Source organism: Limulus polyphemus, unplaced genomic scaffold (assembly GCF_000517525.1).
Source record: "Limulus polyphemus unplaced genomic scaffold, Limulus_polyphemus-2.1.2 Scaffold2079, whole genome shotgun sequence".
Classification (NCBI taxonomy): domain Eukaryota; kingdom Metazoa; phylum Arthropoda; class Merostomata; order Xiphosura; family Limulidae; genus Limulus; species Limulus polyphemus.
In genome coordinates, this window is record NW_013667689.1 from 173447 (window position 1) to 191294 (window position 17848).

The 17848-nt window shown below is 32.7% G+C and overlaps 1 protein-coding gene across 1 annotated transcript in view; it reads right to left on the reverse strand.

The window, feature by feature from the left end:
- Nucleotides 1-8121, reverse strand: part of LOC111087376 (neuron navigator 3-like) — a 164481-nt gene extending 156360 nt beyond the window's left edge. The window contains exon 1 of the mRNA XM_022393821.1: nucleotides 8055-8121. Coding sequence (XP_022249529.1) covers nucleotides 8055-8108 — 54 coding nt within the window. The 5' untranslated portion in view covers nucleotides 8109-8121. The remainder of the gene's footprint in view (nucleotides 1-8054) is intronic.
- Between the last annotated feature and the right edge of the window lie 9727 nt (nucleotides 8122-17848).

A 17848-nucleotide genomic window follows, 5' to 3' on the forward strand; every position in this document is an offset into this window, starting at 1 on the left:
ATGGAGGTCATTAAATTCTAAGAACAGGTTCGCATGAACCGGTGCGAACCGGCTGAATCCCACCACTGGAAATAATATACATAAGAAATAAACAATTCAAATTTAAAAATATAACACGAGGAAATGAAAATTGAGACAAGTGAAATAGTTGAAATAGGTTTAAATCCAGTGAAGACTGTGTGTTATTTAGGGACAGAAGAAGAGTTTTTATGTATAATGTTTCTTTTATAAGAAGTTCAGTATTATGTTTGGATGTTGAGAGAACTTAAGTTTGATAGAGAAATAGGATGTCCTGTTTCTGTATTGTGTTGATAGATAGTGGAGTTGGGAGGGTTTGTAACTTTTCTTGCAGTTTTTATAGATATGCCCATGTGTTCACCTGTTTGTACTTTAAGGTGACTTTTGGTTTCACCAATATAGGAGGCCTTACAGTCTCCGCACATGTATATGACTTCAATTACTACCAAGTATGTCCCTGTCTTAGGGATAACCAAACATTATTACTAATAGAAGATACACACCCATGAACCTCCTATCTCCGTCTAACAAACAACCAAATTTTCTATTCCTATCACTATACAATTTATTTGACTTTTTATTCGTATGCTTATAGGCTCATAAGAGTCTCTTATTCTAGGCAGGAACACTCTGGTATTGCTACGAAAAGAAATATCTCTATCTTTTACTTTGCTTCCTTTTAAGTAAAAATACACTGATACTAATACACACTTGTCTCTTTTTCTTTTCAACAACACCATTCCTCATCTTGCTACGTATATTTCTTGTACTTCTGTGTTCTATACAGGAACTCTCCTGACACTGTTACGTATACGTCCAATTCTTTCCCTTATACTTCTATGTCTTAAAGAGAAACCTTTCTGATACTTTTACATATAAAAACGCTTCTCTTCCTTCTACTTCTGTGTTATAAACAAGAACACCCCTTCTCCTGTTACGTATTGGAATACTTCAGTTTCTTGTATTATGTGTTCTAAACAGTAACTCTCCTGAATCAACAGTGTTAACTATAGGAACACTTTTATTCCTTGTACTATATACTGTTTTAGAAAAAGTGTTTTTGAAGGTTAACGTGTAAAAATTAGCAAATTATGGGAGCATTTGCTTTGATTATTTTCTATGTTATTTAAAAACCATTCAAATAATGCAAATTATGCATTAGTACTCCTCCTTTTGTCTACCTAAATGGTGCTTCTGTATATAGATGCACTTTTGTTCCTTGTACACTGTGTTCTAAACAGGTATCCTCCTGATACTGTTACATAGTGGGCATATCTGTTTATTGTACTTCTGTGTTCTAAACAGAAACCTTGTGATATCGTTACGTATAAGAGCATCTCTGACATTTTCTCATAGCTCTTTCTGAACAGAAATGAAATAACTTTAGCATGGCAGAAACCTCTGTCTCTGCATCTCTATCGAAAAAAATATATTCCTGAGATTTTTATAAGAGGAACAGGATATCAAATTTCTTAACTTCTTTAACGACAAACACAGACTTATTAAACTTACAGTGGAATGTCAGGCAGAAGATATAGTAATTTTTCGTCTTTACAACTTGGTTTCACAGTTTTCGGAAGCTGGTGCTCACATGTTTTACTGGAAAACTACCTTTTATAAACTATGCACATACTTTGAACATCATTATCAAAAGAGCTTCCAAAATTAATGACATTATTGATATTTTATGAACATTTCAAAGTTATCGAAAATATTTTGCAACAGAATAATTATTAGTTGAATATTTAACGCTTGATCATTAGTAATTTCAATAAACATACCAATATTCCCACTATTAGTTGTATAGTGCAATAAGGAAACGAAAATATAAAAATAAGTTAATAGATAACTTAAACACGCTTGTCTTTAAACTGTAATATTATGTGTTTTCATTTACACAACTGTATATTCAAGAAGGCCCTTTTAGCCACGAAACGTTAGCGAACAATGTGCAAATAATTTGGCTCACTTTGGCAACAGATAGTGTCAATCACTAGATATCACTCCACTTGAATAATAAAAAAATCGAATATTAAATTAAAGTTAAACTCCACATCCAGACATACCTTAGAAACTGTCAACAACCTGTGTGCGCGTGTCAATGAGACACGTGGTGGAGAGAAAATGCTTAGAATGAAGGTAATTTGTTGATGAAAGAACCAAGACCTGATTGAAATAGACAAGCATCTCAATGCTGTTACAAAGTTGATTATAAACCTATTTCAGACTTACTTTTGTATGTATTTATTTCTCTTTTGGCTCAGTCACTTATAAGCAGTAGTACTCATTTTTATTTGCAAAGCATTATTTGTTACGTTAAAATTACAACCAAGGATTTAGAAGATCACACAATTTTCCCGACAGATGAAGTGATATTTACAATAATGGTACTGCATTATATAAATATAGAACTATTTAAAAATTTATGATTAAAATACAGAATCTCTTATATTACTTTTGTATACGTCAAACAATATAACTTCATAATTGTTTGCTTCCTTTCGTATAGTACGTGAGCGTTGCAATAATATATGAAACTGTATAAAAATCATGATCTAAACACAGAATTTCCTAGAACCCTTTTTTATACGTCAAACAATATAATTTCATGATTGTTTGCTTCCGTTATTACATTCTACGTGAATTTCTCAATCTCATTCAGACCACTACACTCTTAATACAAGGATTTTACATCTGCTACATCGAAATATTTGATACCGTCTCCTGACAGGATTCTGATGTTTAAACAAAGGACCAGAAAAATCTTGTAACCATAGCAACACGCAGTGGATTTTGTTCCCAAATCTGAGGTTAGTGTTACTTATTGGTAGATATAGAACTGAGTCAAATTGATTTCCGCTGTTCGAGTAAGCCTACAATCTAAAAGAAGGTAGGTAATGTTAATGTTTATTGAGAAAAATGTTGATTTAAGTGAACCTGTGTAAGAAAAACTAAAATAATAAAGCACTTTTAAACTTCAAATTGGTAGTTTTAACTCGAAGAGCTCCTTATACGCACATGAACTGAATGACCAAGTCGGAGACCATCAGGGCCCAAATGTAGCTGCTCCTAATCTAGAACTAACGACCAGAGAGAGGGCAGCTAGCCAGAAGTAACCACTATCACAAGGGCTTTAACCGGCACTTTGAATTTAGAATAGGGGTTGACTCTCACTATTATTAGGAGTTTGTTTGTTTTTGAATTTCGCGCAAGCTACATGAGGGCTATCTGCGCCAACCGTCCCTAAATTAGCAGTGTAAGATTAGAGGGAAGGCAGCTAGTCATCACCACCCACCGCCAACTCTTGGGGTACTCTTTTACCAACGAATAGTGGGATTGACCGTCACATTATAACGCCCCCACGGCTGAAAGGGCGAGCATGTTTGGTGTGACGATGATTCGAACCCGCAACCATCAAATTCCGAGTCGAGCGCCCTAACCACCTGGCCATGCCGGGCCTTCGTTATTAGGAGTAAAGAGGAGAAAATACGGAGTGTTTTCAGCAGCACAACGTTTCGAACTTTGGACATTCGATTCGCAGCCCAGCACTAGGGTATGCCCGGCTCATTAGTAAACGCACAAGCTTTTTATTATTTCTATAAGTTCACAATTGACATCCTGTTCCATAGTTTGCAAATTTATCACTACTGTTATCCCAAATAACAGACAAAAATTATGATTCAACATTCAATGTCAGTTTTTTTTTTGAATTTCAATAGAATTTTTAACATTATAAAACCACATAAATTAATTACTGCATGGTGTCCAAGAAATCTTGTTATGAACCGGGTTTCGATAACATCATGTAGCTTTGTGCTTAACAAGAAACAAAAAATCAAGAAGCCTTTGGCATTTTGTGAAACTCCAGAACTTCCTAACAAGAGTATGCAGTAAAGCACACAATGGTGAAATGACGATAGTTGTACATTCTGATTACAAATGACTGGTGATACGAATAGGAAGACAAATATTTATATTTGGAAATAATAATTAGTTGAAATTAGTTCAAGTACCACTTTGTATCAAACACTATGATATTTACACATGGGATGAAATATAGAGCCAAACTTTCAATACTACATCTGAACTTGTTCTTTTTTGTTAACCCTACCGACAGATTTGAAATTATAAGTTATAGTTAGCATCCTTTCTGCTAAACCTTACAATGCTGTATAAAAAGTCTTTCATTTCGTTCACAGTTAAATACGGTCACAGAAAGTTGAAAGTTTGTTAAAAGAATCTGTATATTACGAGAAGTCGTGTCTTTGATAGTTGTATTAACTAGATTTGTATTTAATTTCTCAGTCTTAGGGATACAGAAATATAGCGTGTTTCTCAATGTCTTGAGCATTGCTCTCGAGTTAAGATTTAGTAGACTGTTCCTTTTTCCAGGCGAGTTTATACATTTAATCGATTCCACAGGTTCAAAGTGAAAGCATGTTTTGTTTAATTCTTGCTTGTAATCCAATCATACTTGATCAAATGGAGAAAAAACTAAATCCTTCTGTATCTTCTTCCACAATAAGGATTACAACCGAACCAATCTTCGTGCCACACAACCAGAACTGATGCAGCTTGTGCTCGCTTAAGGTACGTACACTATGTTCTTGTTTTCCTTTATGTAGCTTACATAAACCCTATTACATTAGACGCATTACTGTATACTGAAATCTCAATTACTGTCATTATAGAAAGAGCTGTGTTATCCAGATAATTCTCCGTGAGGTAGCTGGCTGCTACAGAGGCCAATATATTCTACTGAATATCGTAAAACGTGGATTTTTTTTTTCTGATAAATAAGATTTTTAGCCTCGGCATAACGAATCATAGAACGGCTCTGAGTTTATTTTTTCAAGTACAAAGTTTTTGCTCATAGCTCCGTCATCTCTTGGCCGATTTGAGATCTAATTACAGTTTTCAACTCGGGAGGTCAAACCTTTTCAATTAATCTATTTAAACACGCCCTAGGTTTCATAGATTAATTTACTCTATTCCTGCCTAAAAGAATTTCAATTTGAGGGTGCGCTGGTAGAGATCTTGGGGAGTAATAAAATCGGATCGGGTATATGCGCGCTCCACATTTAGTATTGCTGGCGCACAAAAATATAGCTAATAAAAAGGAAAAAAAAAGTATCATAAATTAATTTACTCTAATCCTACCTAAAATAAATTTAAGTGCCGCGGTTATTGAGGATTCCCTCTTGTTTTACAAGCAATACACAAGAAAGTATAACGAACCAAAAGTAAGAAGCAAATAAAAACGGCATCAAATCGATAGCACTGAAGAAAAAAAGGAGGAAAGTGAACGATGGACAAAATGACAAAACATTCATCAACTCCATGGCAAGAATAATATTAATGAAAACTAAATGAAAGAAAACAAAGTGAATTTCCAAATTCTCAAAAAATTCTAATAACGTTTAAACATCAATAGAGAAATTGTGATATCCCCAAGAAAGAAAGGATAACAGCCGTATGAGAAAGTAAACAATTTAACAGTTCAAAAGTTCGACAATTACTTTTATATCAAGGTATGTCAATATATATAACATGTGTGTGTATATATATATGTGTGTGAGTCTGTGTGTGTGTGCTATACAAAACAAAACAAAAGTTATGTTGTTACATTCTAATCTTTATGTTTATACTGTTTCTTACCAGGAATAAATTATAAAACTTGAAGTTTAAACTACTTAGCCCTATGCCGATTAATAAGGTTTATGTCCCACTGACACAATACGGAACAGAGAGGGTTAGGAACTGTTTAAACTCTACAGAATTAAGTTCTGTCAAGTTCATGTATCAGAGATAGTGAGTTTTTCAGAGACGTGAGGGTTGGTAAACGTTAAGTTCTATCTAGACGTGACGATACTGGAGATCATACTCAGAGTGTAAGCTATGTGAATCTTCGTATCTAATATAGCTTAAAGTTATCTTTAGACAGTTTGGTGATATGGACCTTAGAGATAACTTAAACTCTACAGGTTATTGTCGTTTTTTTTAAGAGTTTAAGTTCTATCTAGACATCGTTATACCGAAGGAGATAGGAACTGTTTAATCCATTCATTGTCGTTACGTTCTTTAACGTACACTAAATATACGAGATTGCTGGAAGCTAACAACTAATGTTTGTTTGTCCTGTATGTGAGGTATACTTTATTTTGTCTTTAATGTTACTTTCTTTAACAGTATTGGCTATAATGTCTAAAGCATGTAATTTTCTGTATTTCTTATCATTATACATTTATTTTCGGCCCAATATAGATATTTTTTTTTGTATTGTCAGCTTAGTATATAGATTTAGGACTAACCTGAATCTCCCAACTGCTAGCGAAACTGCGTGCTATGTATTTAGGACTAGCCTGATATCTCCTATCTGTTAGCTGAACTGCGTGATATGTATTTAGGGCTAACCCGATATCTCCCAACTGCTAGCGAAACTGCGTGCTATGTATTTAGGACTAGCCTGATATCTCCTAACTGCTGGCTGAACTGCGTGATATGTATTTAGGACTAACCTGAATCTCCTATCTGTTAGCTGAACTGCGTGATATGTATTTAGGGCTAACCTGAATCTCCTAACTGCTGCCTGAACTGCGTGATATGTATTTAGGACTAGCTTGATATCTCCTAACTGCTGGCTGAACTGCGTGATATGTATTTAGGACTAGCCTGAATCTCCTAACTGCTAGCTGAACTGCGTGCTATGTATTTAGAACTAGCCTGATATCTCCTAACTGCTGCCTGAACTGCGTGACATGTATTTAGGACCAACCTGAATCTCCTAACTGTTAGCTGAACTGCATGACATGTATTTAGGACTAGCCTGAATCTCCTAACTTCTAGCTCAACTGCGTGATATGTATTTAGGACTAACCTGAATCTCCCAACTGCTAGCTGAACTGCGTGATATGTATTTAGGACTAGCCTGAATCTCCTAACAGCTAGCTGAACTGCGTGATATGTATTTAAGACTAGCCTGAATCTCCTAATAGCTAGCTGAACTGCGTGCTATGTATTTAGGACTAACCTGACATCTGCTAACTGCTGGCTGAACTGCGTGATATGTATTTAGAACTAACCTGATATCTCCTAACTGCTGGCTGAACTGCGTGATATGTATTTAGGACTAACCTGATATCTCCTAACTGCTGGCTAAACTGCGTGATATGTATTTAGGACTAGCCTGATATCTCCTAACTGCTGGCTGAACTGCGTGAGATATATTATTGGGTTTACGTCCGGAAATATCGTTAACAGCGAGGGTGCCAAATTGGTCAAACAATACATTCTAATATTTATAAATATGAGCGTAAGAAAAGTATATTTAATCAGTTATATACAGGGTTGAGTTTCGTTTATGATATAAGTAGGTAGCTTGCTGAGATCGGATCATAATGTTAATTTAGTACAGTTTAAGTTCTCTACTCTATGTCGTTAAAAAAAAAGATTTAAACACTTTAGACCGTCGTCAGTTTCTAGAGTTTGAGTCCTACCTAAAATTCGAGACACGAAGTAATATATAGACAGTTTACATTCTTTAACGCGTGTTCTATGTTAAGTGGGTTAAAAGTGGCTTACTGTTTTGCGTGTAGGATGCGGATTAAAAGGTTCAGGGTTTGAGCCTTGGTAAGAAGCTGAAACTTTTATCTGTGGGATCGATATAAAGGAGCTAATCAACCTGTTGTTTGATCAATTAAGGTAGCTGCACAAGGGGGTGGCTTATTCTGACTGTTTTCTTTCCCTTTGGTCAGCAGTTCTAAGATAGGGAAAGTTATGTGCAAACTGCGGAATTTGTGACCTGACCTTTTAGGTCATGAAAGTACTAACTATCTCTATGTAGTTCGTGATGCTACCGAACTTTATCTTATTAAAATAATTCGAAATATTTAACTTAAATGGTTGCATTATCCTACGATTATAATCGATATTATATATATATATATATATATATATATATATATGTGATACACGCTTGATATACGAGCCATTCAATGCTAACCATTTTAGATTTTCGTAAAATATTTACAGCTTACCTTATACGTCTCTCTGCTGTAAATCTGTCTCCATTGCCACTGTATGTCTCCCATTGTTTACATTGTATGTATTGCTACTGTAATACTATTTCATTAGGTACTGGATAAATCTCATTGTTTGTACCTACTGAAGACATTTCTCCATTGTCACTGTATGCCTTCCCTTGCTTACATGGTATATCTGGCTGATGTTGCTCTGTATCATGCTTAGTGCACGCTTTTCATTGTTTACTTTTATGGTATTTCATACACGAGAAAAGATTGAAAATTTTCCACACTCACAACATTCCAGTCTAAACACTGGTCAGGTAGCTTCACACTTCGATATCAGTTTCGATTTCACGCTAAATATGAAACATTTCATAACACATTCCATTTCAAATTGCTCATGATAAAGAAGTAGAGGAATGAATGAGAAACGTTTACACTTCAGCTGTTCTTAGCACACAAACAAGTCGGAAAGTTCTATAATCACAAATCTTTCTAACTTAGAAAAACTAGCATCTCCTCGAGCAATTAGTTACCTTATCTTTAGAAGTCAAAAGTGGTCCAAGAAAATCAAGATAAAAATCATTTGTCATATATATGTTCATACTGGTGCTACAGTGAATTCCACGCGTTTGATATTTATTCTTTCAAAGACCAAACTCACGGTATAAAAAAAGTTTCTATTTTTCCCCCGAAACTATTCGTTAACACTTAAAAGAAAACACAAACTATCAGCTTCTTCTCTTTAAGCAAGCCACTGATTAAAAATGTTCACTAACTCCTCAGTCTCCTTACAGTCTTGAAGCTCAAATTCCGTTCTCACCGTGCATCTCACCTTTCTGGATCTACTGAAGAGACAATTCAGCTAATGGTATATCTATCACTTGTTTTAGGAGGCGGAATCACAAGCGCCATCTTCCGACATTCGGGTGAACTTCGTTTTTGATATTTCTTCAACATTTAAGAACACTAAAAATGTGTGCTTTTTAACGCCAAGAATATCATACTTTACAAACAATTATGAAATCATGTAATTTTCGTTTGGAAGCTTATCATTTGTATAATTCTTAATTAAAATGTAACGTAATCACATGAAATTTTTTTCAACTGTAAAACTTTGTCGCGTGGACATATTTGTAGAAAACTGAAGAAAACAAAATGAAGAATTTGGTAAAAAAATATTTATTTTAATTAGATTGAACTTTGAAGGTGTATTTTTAAATAACAGAGCCTTTTCATAATGAAAAATTTTCTGATTATGTTACAACTTCTGTTCTATGAATTGTTGTGAATATGGAACATTTTGTAACAAATTTTTTCTTTTGTTTTTAAGTCAAACAACTAGTATTTGACCCATTTCTATCTCATCGACTATTAACGTATAATGTTTAATATTTAACTAGGAATTTTTCTTCTCTGTTCTTTGATTCGCTATTCCCTCTGCAGTAAACAAGTATCGCCGAATGCACGCATTTTATTCAAATACCCAAAGCATTTAGGTTATTATTGATGTTTCCTTGTTTGTAGTTATGCACAAAGCTATACAATGGGCTATATATGCTGTGCTCATCACGGATATCGAAACCCAATTTTTAGCGTTATTAGCTTTTACATTTACCAGTGGGTATTTATCTTAGAAATTCTGTTATAGGTTTCTAAATTTGTCTTGAATATATTTAAATCACAAATAGCTTGAAGAAAACTCGACATATTTTTACACAACTAATAAAGTTCATTAGAATTTTCATTATTACGAAAAGTTCTTTTTGTTAAGTAACTTATATTTTACAGTTATTCTGTAGAAGGATGTGCTGTTAAGTGGTTTCATCTCTTTAGTATAACAACATTTTAAAAACTAAATCAAGTTTCTATTAAGATAAAACAATGTTGTAGTAATTAGTTTTTATATTAAATTAAGTCGATTTCTTTGGTTTTAATATTTTTGTATTAAAATGAGGAAAATAAGACATATATACATACACACAAAAAGAATTATCAACGTAAGAAAATACATTAAAAATTCCAAACACCCTCTTCAACAAGTTCATGAACGTAAGAACAATGTATTGACTTTTCCGTTTAGAAATGACTGTTTATACATATTTAGAAAACATTATCATACAAAGAAACTCAATAAGAATATTTATATGCAGAAATTTTAAAACATTCCCTGAGCGTGAAGAACTTTATGTGCCTTTTGTTGACAAAACTGCATAAGGACGCGAGGAAAAACTACATAATAACGTGAAAAGTCGTGAAACAGGGATTAGAATTTTCAACATGAACGACATTTTATACGCACGTAGGCTGAATAGGCTATTCAGGTTTATGCATAGCCACAAAAGAGTAAGTCTATCTTGAACTTATTAATACAATGTAAGATTACACCTCCCACGTTTTACCACGTTAGAAACAATATTCCATTTATGAATTAATTTATTTGAGCTAACAGTTACCATTTTACCTAGTATCAGCCAGTGTAGCATAGCCTTTCTTCTGCTCCAGACTTTTCGAATGGCATTTAAACGTCACATAATAATTCCGACAGAGGAAATCATACTAAAACCAAACTAAATAACTGCTATTTTTCTAAGCCTGTCTTTTCACTACGATGGAACTGCTCAGTACAGGATATTGTATATTGTTGGCTAGCCTATATACGATAAGCAATCTCAAGCAGCTGTAATTCTCAACACCGGAAGACATTCATAACATTAAAAAGTACGTTCGATATAAGTTTGGTAACTTTCTGCTCAGGAAGATGTTTTGAGGCCAAAATACAAACTTCAATTACATTTAGCCTGTACTCGACATTTTAATCAGTAATTTTAATATTTCTGGTTTCTGTAAAAATTCACATTCGTTTGAAATACTGAATTTTAGGTCTTTATATTTAAAATATGAGCATGCATGTTTATCGAATTTTTTACGTATTAGGATATAATAACTGGTGTCTATATTACAGTTAAGATATAATTATCCTGTTTAATAAAGGATTTTCATCAACTTAAACCTAAATGTATATTAGTTTGTTTGTTTTTTTATTCAACCAATTGATTTATCACACATCCAGCTAGATGACGATGGCCTTACACTACTAATGATGTCACTATAAATGATTAACCTTATGAAGTCACATGTTTTTTAAAAAGCCAGATATTGGCCTGCATTACAGACCTGTTATATGATGAACTTACTGTTTTCTGCATGTTTCATGCGTTTTCGTAGAGTGTTACAGAATTTTCGAACAGGATCCACCTTACTTCGTAAAACTACTTAAGGGCAGAAACCATTTGCTTTTTTTTCAGTTTCTGACTAGGTAAACAACATTGTTAGATATGTTAGGATACAATATCAACACCATTTCTACAAACAGTTCACACCAGGAGATAATAAAATAAATTAAATAAATATATTTAAGTTTCATCAGCACGGGTACGGCTTATTAAATATAATAGAAAATAAATAAATATAATAGAAAATAAATAAATATATTATAAAATAAATAACTATATTATAAAATAAATAACTATATTATAAAATAAATAACTATATTATAAAATAAATAAATATAATAGAAAATAAAGTAATAGAATAGACAGAGCATATACTTCACTACAGAAAATATCAAGGTCAGTTACATGGAGTGACAAGAAATATGAAAATTAATATCAGGTATCCAAACTAAGTCTTTACGTCATCAATTGTTACCGAAACTATCAACATTTAACATAAAACCAATTTTAAAATTGTTATAAAATTTTCTTTAGAAATAATTTTGTCTCTGCTATTCTACAAAATAAAAGACCTCGGCATATAAAAGTCTGCCATAAACAGGACTTTTAAATGAAGAAACTTACACCTACTTAAATTAAATCATTTTTGAAGCCTAAATAATTTCAGTAAGTAACATTACTATCAACCACAATGATTAGTAGTTGTGCTAAATAGGCTTCGTATAGGTGGGTTAAATGGGAACCGATAAGTCGTATCTCCCTATTGTATTGTCGCCCTCAATCAAAACCATGCTCCTGGGTCGTGCTGAATTCTCACAATACAGGGAGCGAAAAATATCTTGAATCTTAAGGAGCAAGCGGTCGATTCTCAGTCAAAGCTAGCTGTGCCAATCCTCTGGCGTGTGGGTATGTTGGGTAGTGTACACACACTGTGTAGACGGCTTATTATACAGTGTTTGTGATATGCTTTCCTAGCTTATCATTGCAACTAAGGTTTTATTAATTTCCTGTTTCTATATCCATATATATATATGCCTTTTGCTTCGAATATATGCTCTTTTCATGATTCTATAACCTGTCTTTCTAGCACGATTGACTTTTTAATGTACCATATAGGATCGACTTCTTTTGTCATATGTTCTGTCATCTTTATATAGTTGGTTTCGCTTATCATACAATAACCAGTCGTCTGACTCGCTTGATTTATTTGTTTATTATACTATCTTTCCTCGTCATAGCATGCTTATTTTTTACCGTACTTAGACTTTCTGATATGCTTATTTTTATTTTATTTGTTCATTACATCTTGTTTTGTTGTCCTATCATGCTTGATTTCTTTTATCACATCATGTTTAGTGTTGAACGTTTTTTTCTCTTCTTTCACACTAGGTTTAGTTGTCTTACTAAGTTTTAATTAAATTTGGAGAATAAATCAATACATTTACTATTAATATGTTAACTCTGTCTCAGAGTTAAATATGGTAATTTCATTATTAGCCTGCTTCTATCTAGTCACACGTGGCTCACGTCGAACAATTAGGCAAAGCATCTTCTCATGGGATCCGAAAACACACGTTCATCAGCACTTAATGTGGTTTTGTCTTGCAAACTGAAGAAAAAAGATTGTTTTGGTAGATCTCCATAATCACAAACAAGCTTAGCTTGAAGACAAATTATGCTAGCAAGTCTTGATTACCATAAAAAAGTGTGAATTTTTTAATGTAGCTTCACGTTTTTTTCTTTAGTTTTCTGTATTTTTCCATTTATTTTACTTTTTTTCGTTGTATTGGTTCTATAAAAGTACTGTTTTCACCTTTTAAAGTCAATATTTTTTATTTCTATAAAATAAAAAACATGATAACCGAAAGGACTCGTTTATATTAAAAATTATTGTCTTGCACGATTAGCTTGTATTTTATAAAACAAGAAATTATTCACAACGAAACCTAAACCCTTAACTGATTTTATAACGCATGAATAAAGTCTTTAATATTTTAAAAGGTTTATTGTCAATGTAAGATGTAACAGAGCCTTTATTCGTATAGAGGTGACTTGCAATATAATTTTATCATTAAGAAAGAAAAGACTGAAAATTAATGTTTTATTTAGTTAGCGAAAATCTATCATATTTGGCTCTATTATATGCCAACTTATATCATCCATCAAATTCTATCCCTGTTCTTCCTAATTGTAAAGAAAACAAAACGAAAGTGAACTGGTCTGTTGACTTGGGCAATCTACCCAAAATGATCGAAGGAAAGATTACGTTCTTAATTATGATTGTTATAGAAATATGTTTTGTTATAGAACACCAAACGCTTAGTCTCATTCATGTCACACGCAGGCGCATTACAGTCAAAAGAATAGGATTTGTACAAGATGTGATTTGGCGGCACAACGTTTAACTCGGGTACGACCAATTTATTGTTAAATGTTCAAAAAAGGCGACTTTTATTCAACAATATATTACTTAACAGCATATTATTATTAATATTTATGAACTGGTTTGACAATTGTTTCCACCGCTGAGCCTTTTTTTGCTTCAAGCAGAGTGAATATCTAACCAACCTTGTTTTGTATTGATTTATCCATGCAGTGTTTCAGTGAGTACGCGTTCGTGGACGAAATGAACCGAAACGATTATTGTAGATTGGATTACACGTAGTTTAGTAAAAATTACAGTAAGTAAGATTTAGATGAAAATAGAACAAGTTGAATAAAACCTATAAGAAACTGAAAGTAACTATCTATAACTGAAGAAAAGTATGTTCACTAAAACATATTATGCCTATTTATGCTCAGTTATCATAAGTTAATATAAATAAGTTGTTTTTCTAAATTACCACAGTAAATTTAAACTATTTTAATTTATATTCTTATTAGGACTTATACCAAGAAATATTCCAATTCCAGAAACTACTGAATATGTGACATATCAGCTATATATACGAACTGAATTTTTCTTTGGATTGTCTCGTCGGAATTACTTCGCATGAAGCATTAATAAAGTTAATCAACTGGATAAATGTTTGCTTTTGAATTCGTTAAGACACACTCACACACAGATTTATTATGGTTTAATCTAATCCTTCCATGTTTGTAAAGATACGTCAACAAAAGTAACTGACACTCCTCTAGCCACACCCCTTAAAGATCAGAGATTTTTACTAATCCACATAATACATGCTTTTAATAGATTTTATTGGATTTATATGCCTTATCCTGCAGAAACACTTGACATCACGCTATTCTGTCGTTTACTTATTCACCTACAACAATGAGAAAAACTAGTAGAGAAAGCTTTATCTTGACAAAACTCCTGACTATAATCACGGTTATAGTTACGTTTTAGCGGTCATCACACGTGTATGGGGATAATTTGAACAATTTGATAAGATCTTAGTGAATATTATCCATCAATCTGTCTTCACGGAAACACTAAATCTGAGAAGTCAGCGTACTTTATTTTTCTATTTATTTCGTAAAAAATAATTTTAACACACACACAGAATCTGCTGGTAAATTTCTGACCAGTATCATTGACCACATTTAACTAACAATGTGTGTGAGCTCGATTTAATATCAACGTATCGCTGTTCTTGTTTCTGCTTAAAATCTATTGCTTTTTTTTTACCCACACGTATTTTATTTGTTTTCTCACAAAACACGTTATTTATGTTTCGTTTACTTGTTTTTTTTTGTTTATTTCTACCTTGTAGTTTATTCCCTTGTTGACTTTACATCCATAAATCAAATAAACATTTTGTTAAGCTACTTTCCTCATTCTACTACTGTTAGTTATTCATATTTTCTTTTTTACCTGCAGGATCAAAGCGAATAATTGATTCTCCCTACGAATTCTGGGAAATGCAATATAAAACATATATAAAGCCATTTTGATATTACAAATTCAGGTGTGATATGCACTTTATACTGTATGATGATCGTATTGGCAAGATTTTATATGTTAAGAATATGGAGTAGCGCTTACAGCAAGGTATATTTGGAGTAAAAATCAATAACCACACCAGGTTATATAGATTAAGTCTAACTGAAAGTTCATGTTATGTAAAATACACAGAACAAGATCGTTTCTAAGCTACGATTACCAGTGACAACGTGGAACTGTTATGATCAATGTAGTTATATACATATGTACATCAATATATGGGCACAATTTGTTAGATGGATTACAATAAATAATGATGACATTGAAATTTTCAACAAATTAAAGAACGTTTAACCAAAATAAATAGCAAATGTTAATGATAGGTAGGTAGATTTCGATAAAATCGGATCATACACTGAGGTTTAGCACGTTGTTAAGTAAAACGACTGTAATCAAAGGTATGATATTTACAAAGAACATGTATATGTACCTACAAATGTTAATGATAGGTAGGTAGATTTCGATAAAATCGGATCATACACTGAGGTTTAGCACGTTGTTAAGTTAAATGACTGTAATCAAAGGTATGATATTTACAAAGAACATGTATATGTACCTACAAATGTTAATGAATATAGGATCGATAAATTTCGTTTGGAGCTTTAAATGTGCATGATGTCAGAGTTTAACAGAACAATTTCCTTAGCGTTTTATAAAATAGCTGATGACTTATCATCTCATTTAATATTTTATTTACTAAAATGTCAACCAATTTAATTAATTATAAGTCATCAATCAATTAGATCCTTTTGTAGTAGAATGGATCCTGGTTGAGATTAATGTTTAAACATGTTCCTGTTATATTTTCTCACTTAGGTATATTTCAAACTCTCCTTGGTTTTCTTTGCATCGAATTATATTTAAATCCCTTTCTTTTATTGATGTAAAACTGTTTCTCGAAGACTCACAGATTCACAAAGTTGCGTGTGTTTAATTCAAGTAGGAAGTAGGATGGCAATTTTCATAGCTATCACAGAGTGAGTAGTACAAGAACCCTGTTTTTTTCGTATCTGTAGTGAAGGCATTAAAAGTTTATAGGCCAATCAAGGTTTTGGCAAGAAGACAATATATATACGTGATGGGTTAACTTGCTCGTTTACTATGGTTTGTAGGCACTTGGAGCTACTACCAGAAAATTTCTAAACGAGCATTGTATAGGAAAGAACCAAGTGTCTTCATGCCAAGCATCAGTTGCCCTAGAGCACTTTAACTTTACTACTGCGGCCCAAAACGAACAGAATATCCGTATCAAAATCATAAAGACAGATACTGACTGAAATATGCCATTAGTAAAACGTGTAGTGTAGAAAAGCTGCCATTCACTATATGAGTGTTTTTTTTTAAATCTCGTTTTAGACTTCACAGCTGATTTTAACAGTTAGTTCAAACTCTGTACCATATCGTATTTAATCTAGTCAGCAATACATTGCTGACTAGATTTTTGTTCATCTATGTCATATATTACTGTTAGTAACTACTAACAGTAATATATGACATAGATGAAAAAAAATCTAGTCACTATATGCCTATGAACTCGTGGCAGTTTGGTGTTTCTTATGCCAATTTACCTACAATAATTAATCATTGGTTTTCAAAACCTGGCTATATGCACAATATTAGTTTGTCACATCACAAACCGGCCACATATTTGTGTTAATTTGTTTAAATAAAATAAAGTATGCATATCAGAATCTAACCATTATTTTCATGTGTGTATAAGAATAGCAATATCTGGCCACATAGTGTATAGTTTATCAATATCAAAATAATGTTAATATATGCGTTCAAACCTGATCGTTTAGTACGTTAATTTATCGATAATTGCTGGATGTCGGAGTTGGATAAGAATGAATACAGAAAAGCATAAAAATATTATCTGAAAAAATGTAATACTTTTTCTGTATCTTCCTAATAGCAGATTTTTGATATGTAATTTACTTCTTGAGTAAAAGAAAATGTATAATAACGTACTCTAATAATTATGGACGTTGTAGCTTTGGCAAACTATATAAATAATCAGAACTTTTGCGAAACTTGATATTAGGTCAGACTGTTTGTAATCAGCTAAAGCTGCCACAACTCTTGGTTAGCATATGAAACCACTACAACGCTCTCACAATTCATCGATAACTATGCTTGCTCTCTTTATCCCTCTAAATGGTTGCCTCTGTAGACTACCCACGCTGGTTAGTTAGGTTGTTGAACCTTATTACGATGTCTAAGAGACTGCTCGGCCTCTGCTTCAACTTTAAAGGAAGAAGGCATAAAGCTCACTAGACAATATCATAGAAATCTTCCCATTTTAAAAGTCAATTAATTTTCAGCTGTCTTAATGATATCGAGTAAAAATATATCTTTAAAAAATGATTGATAAAGCTCTAAATACTTGAAATAAAAATTACTGCATGTACTGATAAGTCACAACGTCGATTAAAATAAACCGGGGCAGTTTTAATATTTGATTTATTGATGAATAGTTAGATTAAAATAGAAAGAAAAAAACACCGTTAATATATATATAATAACAACTCTGAAAAATTCAGAGTATCCTACGATAATGACAGAGTCACTATGTTTCTTTAATTATTGTAAACCAACTTTAAGTCAGTTCAACATCAATA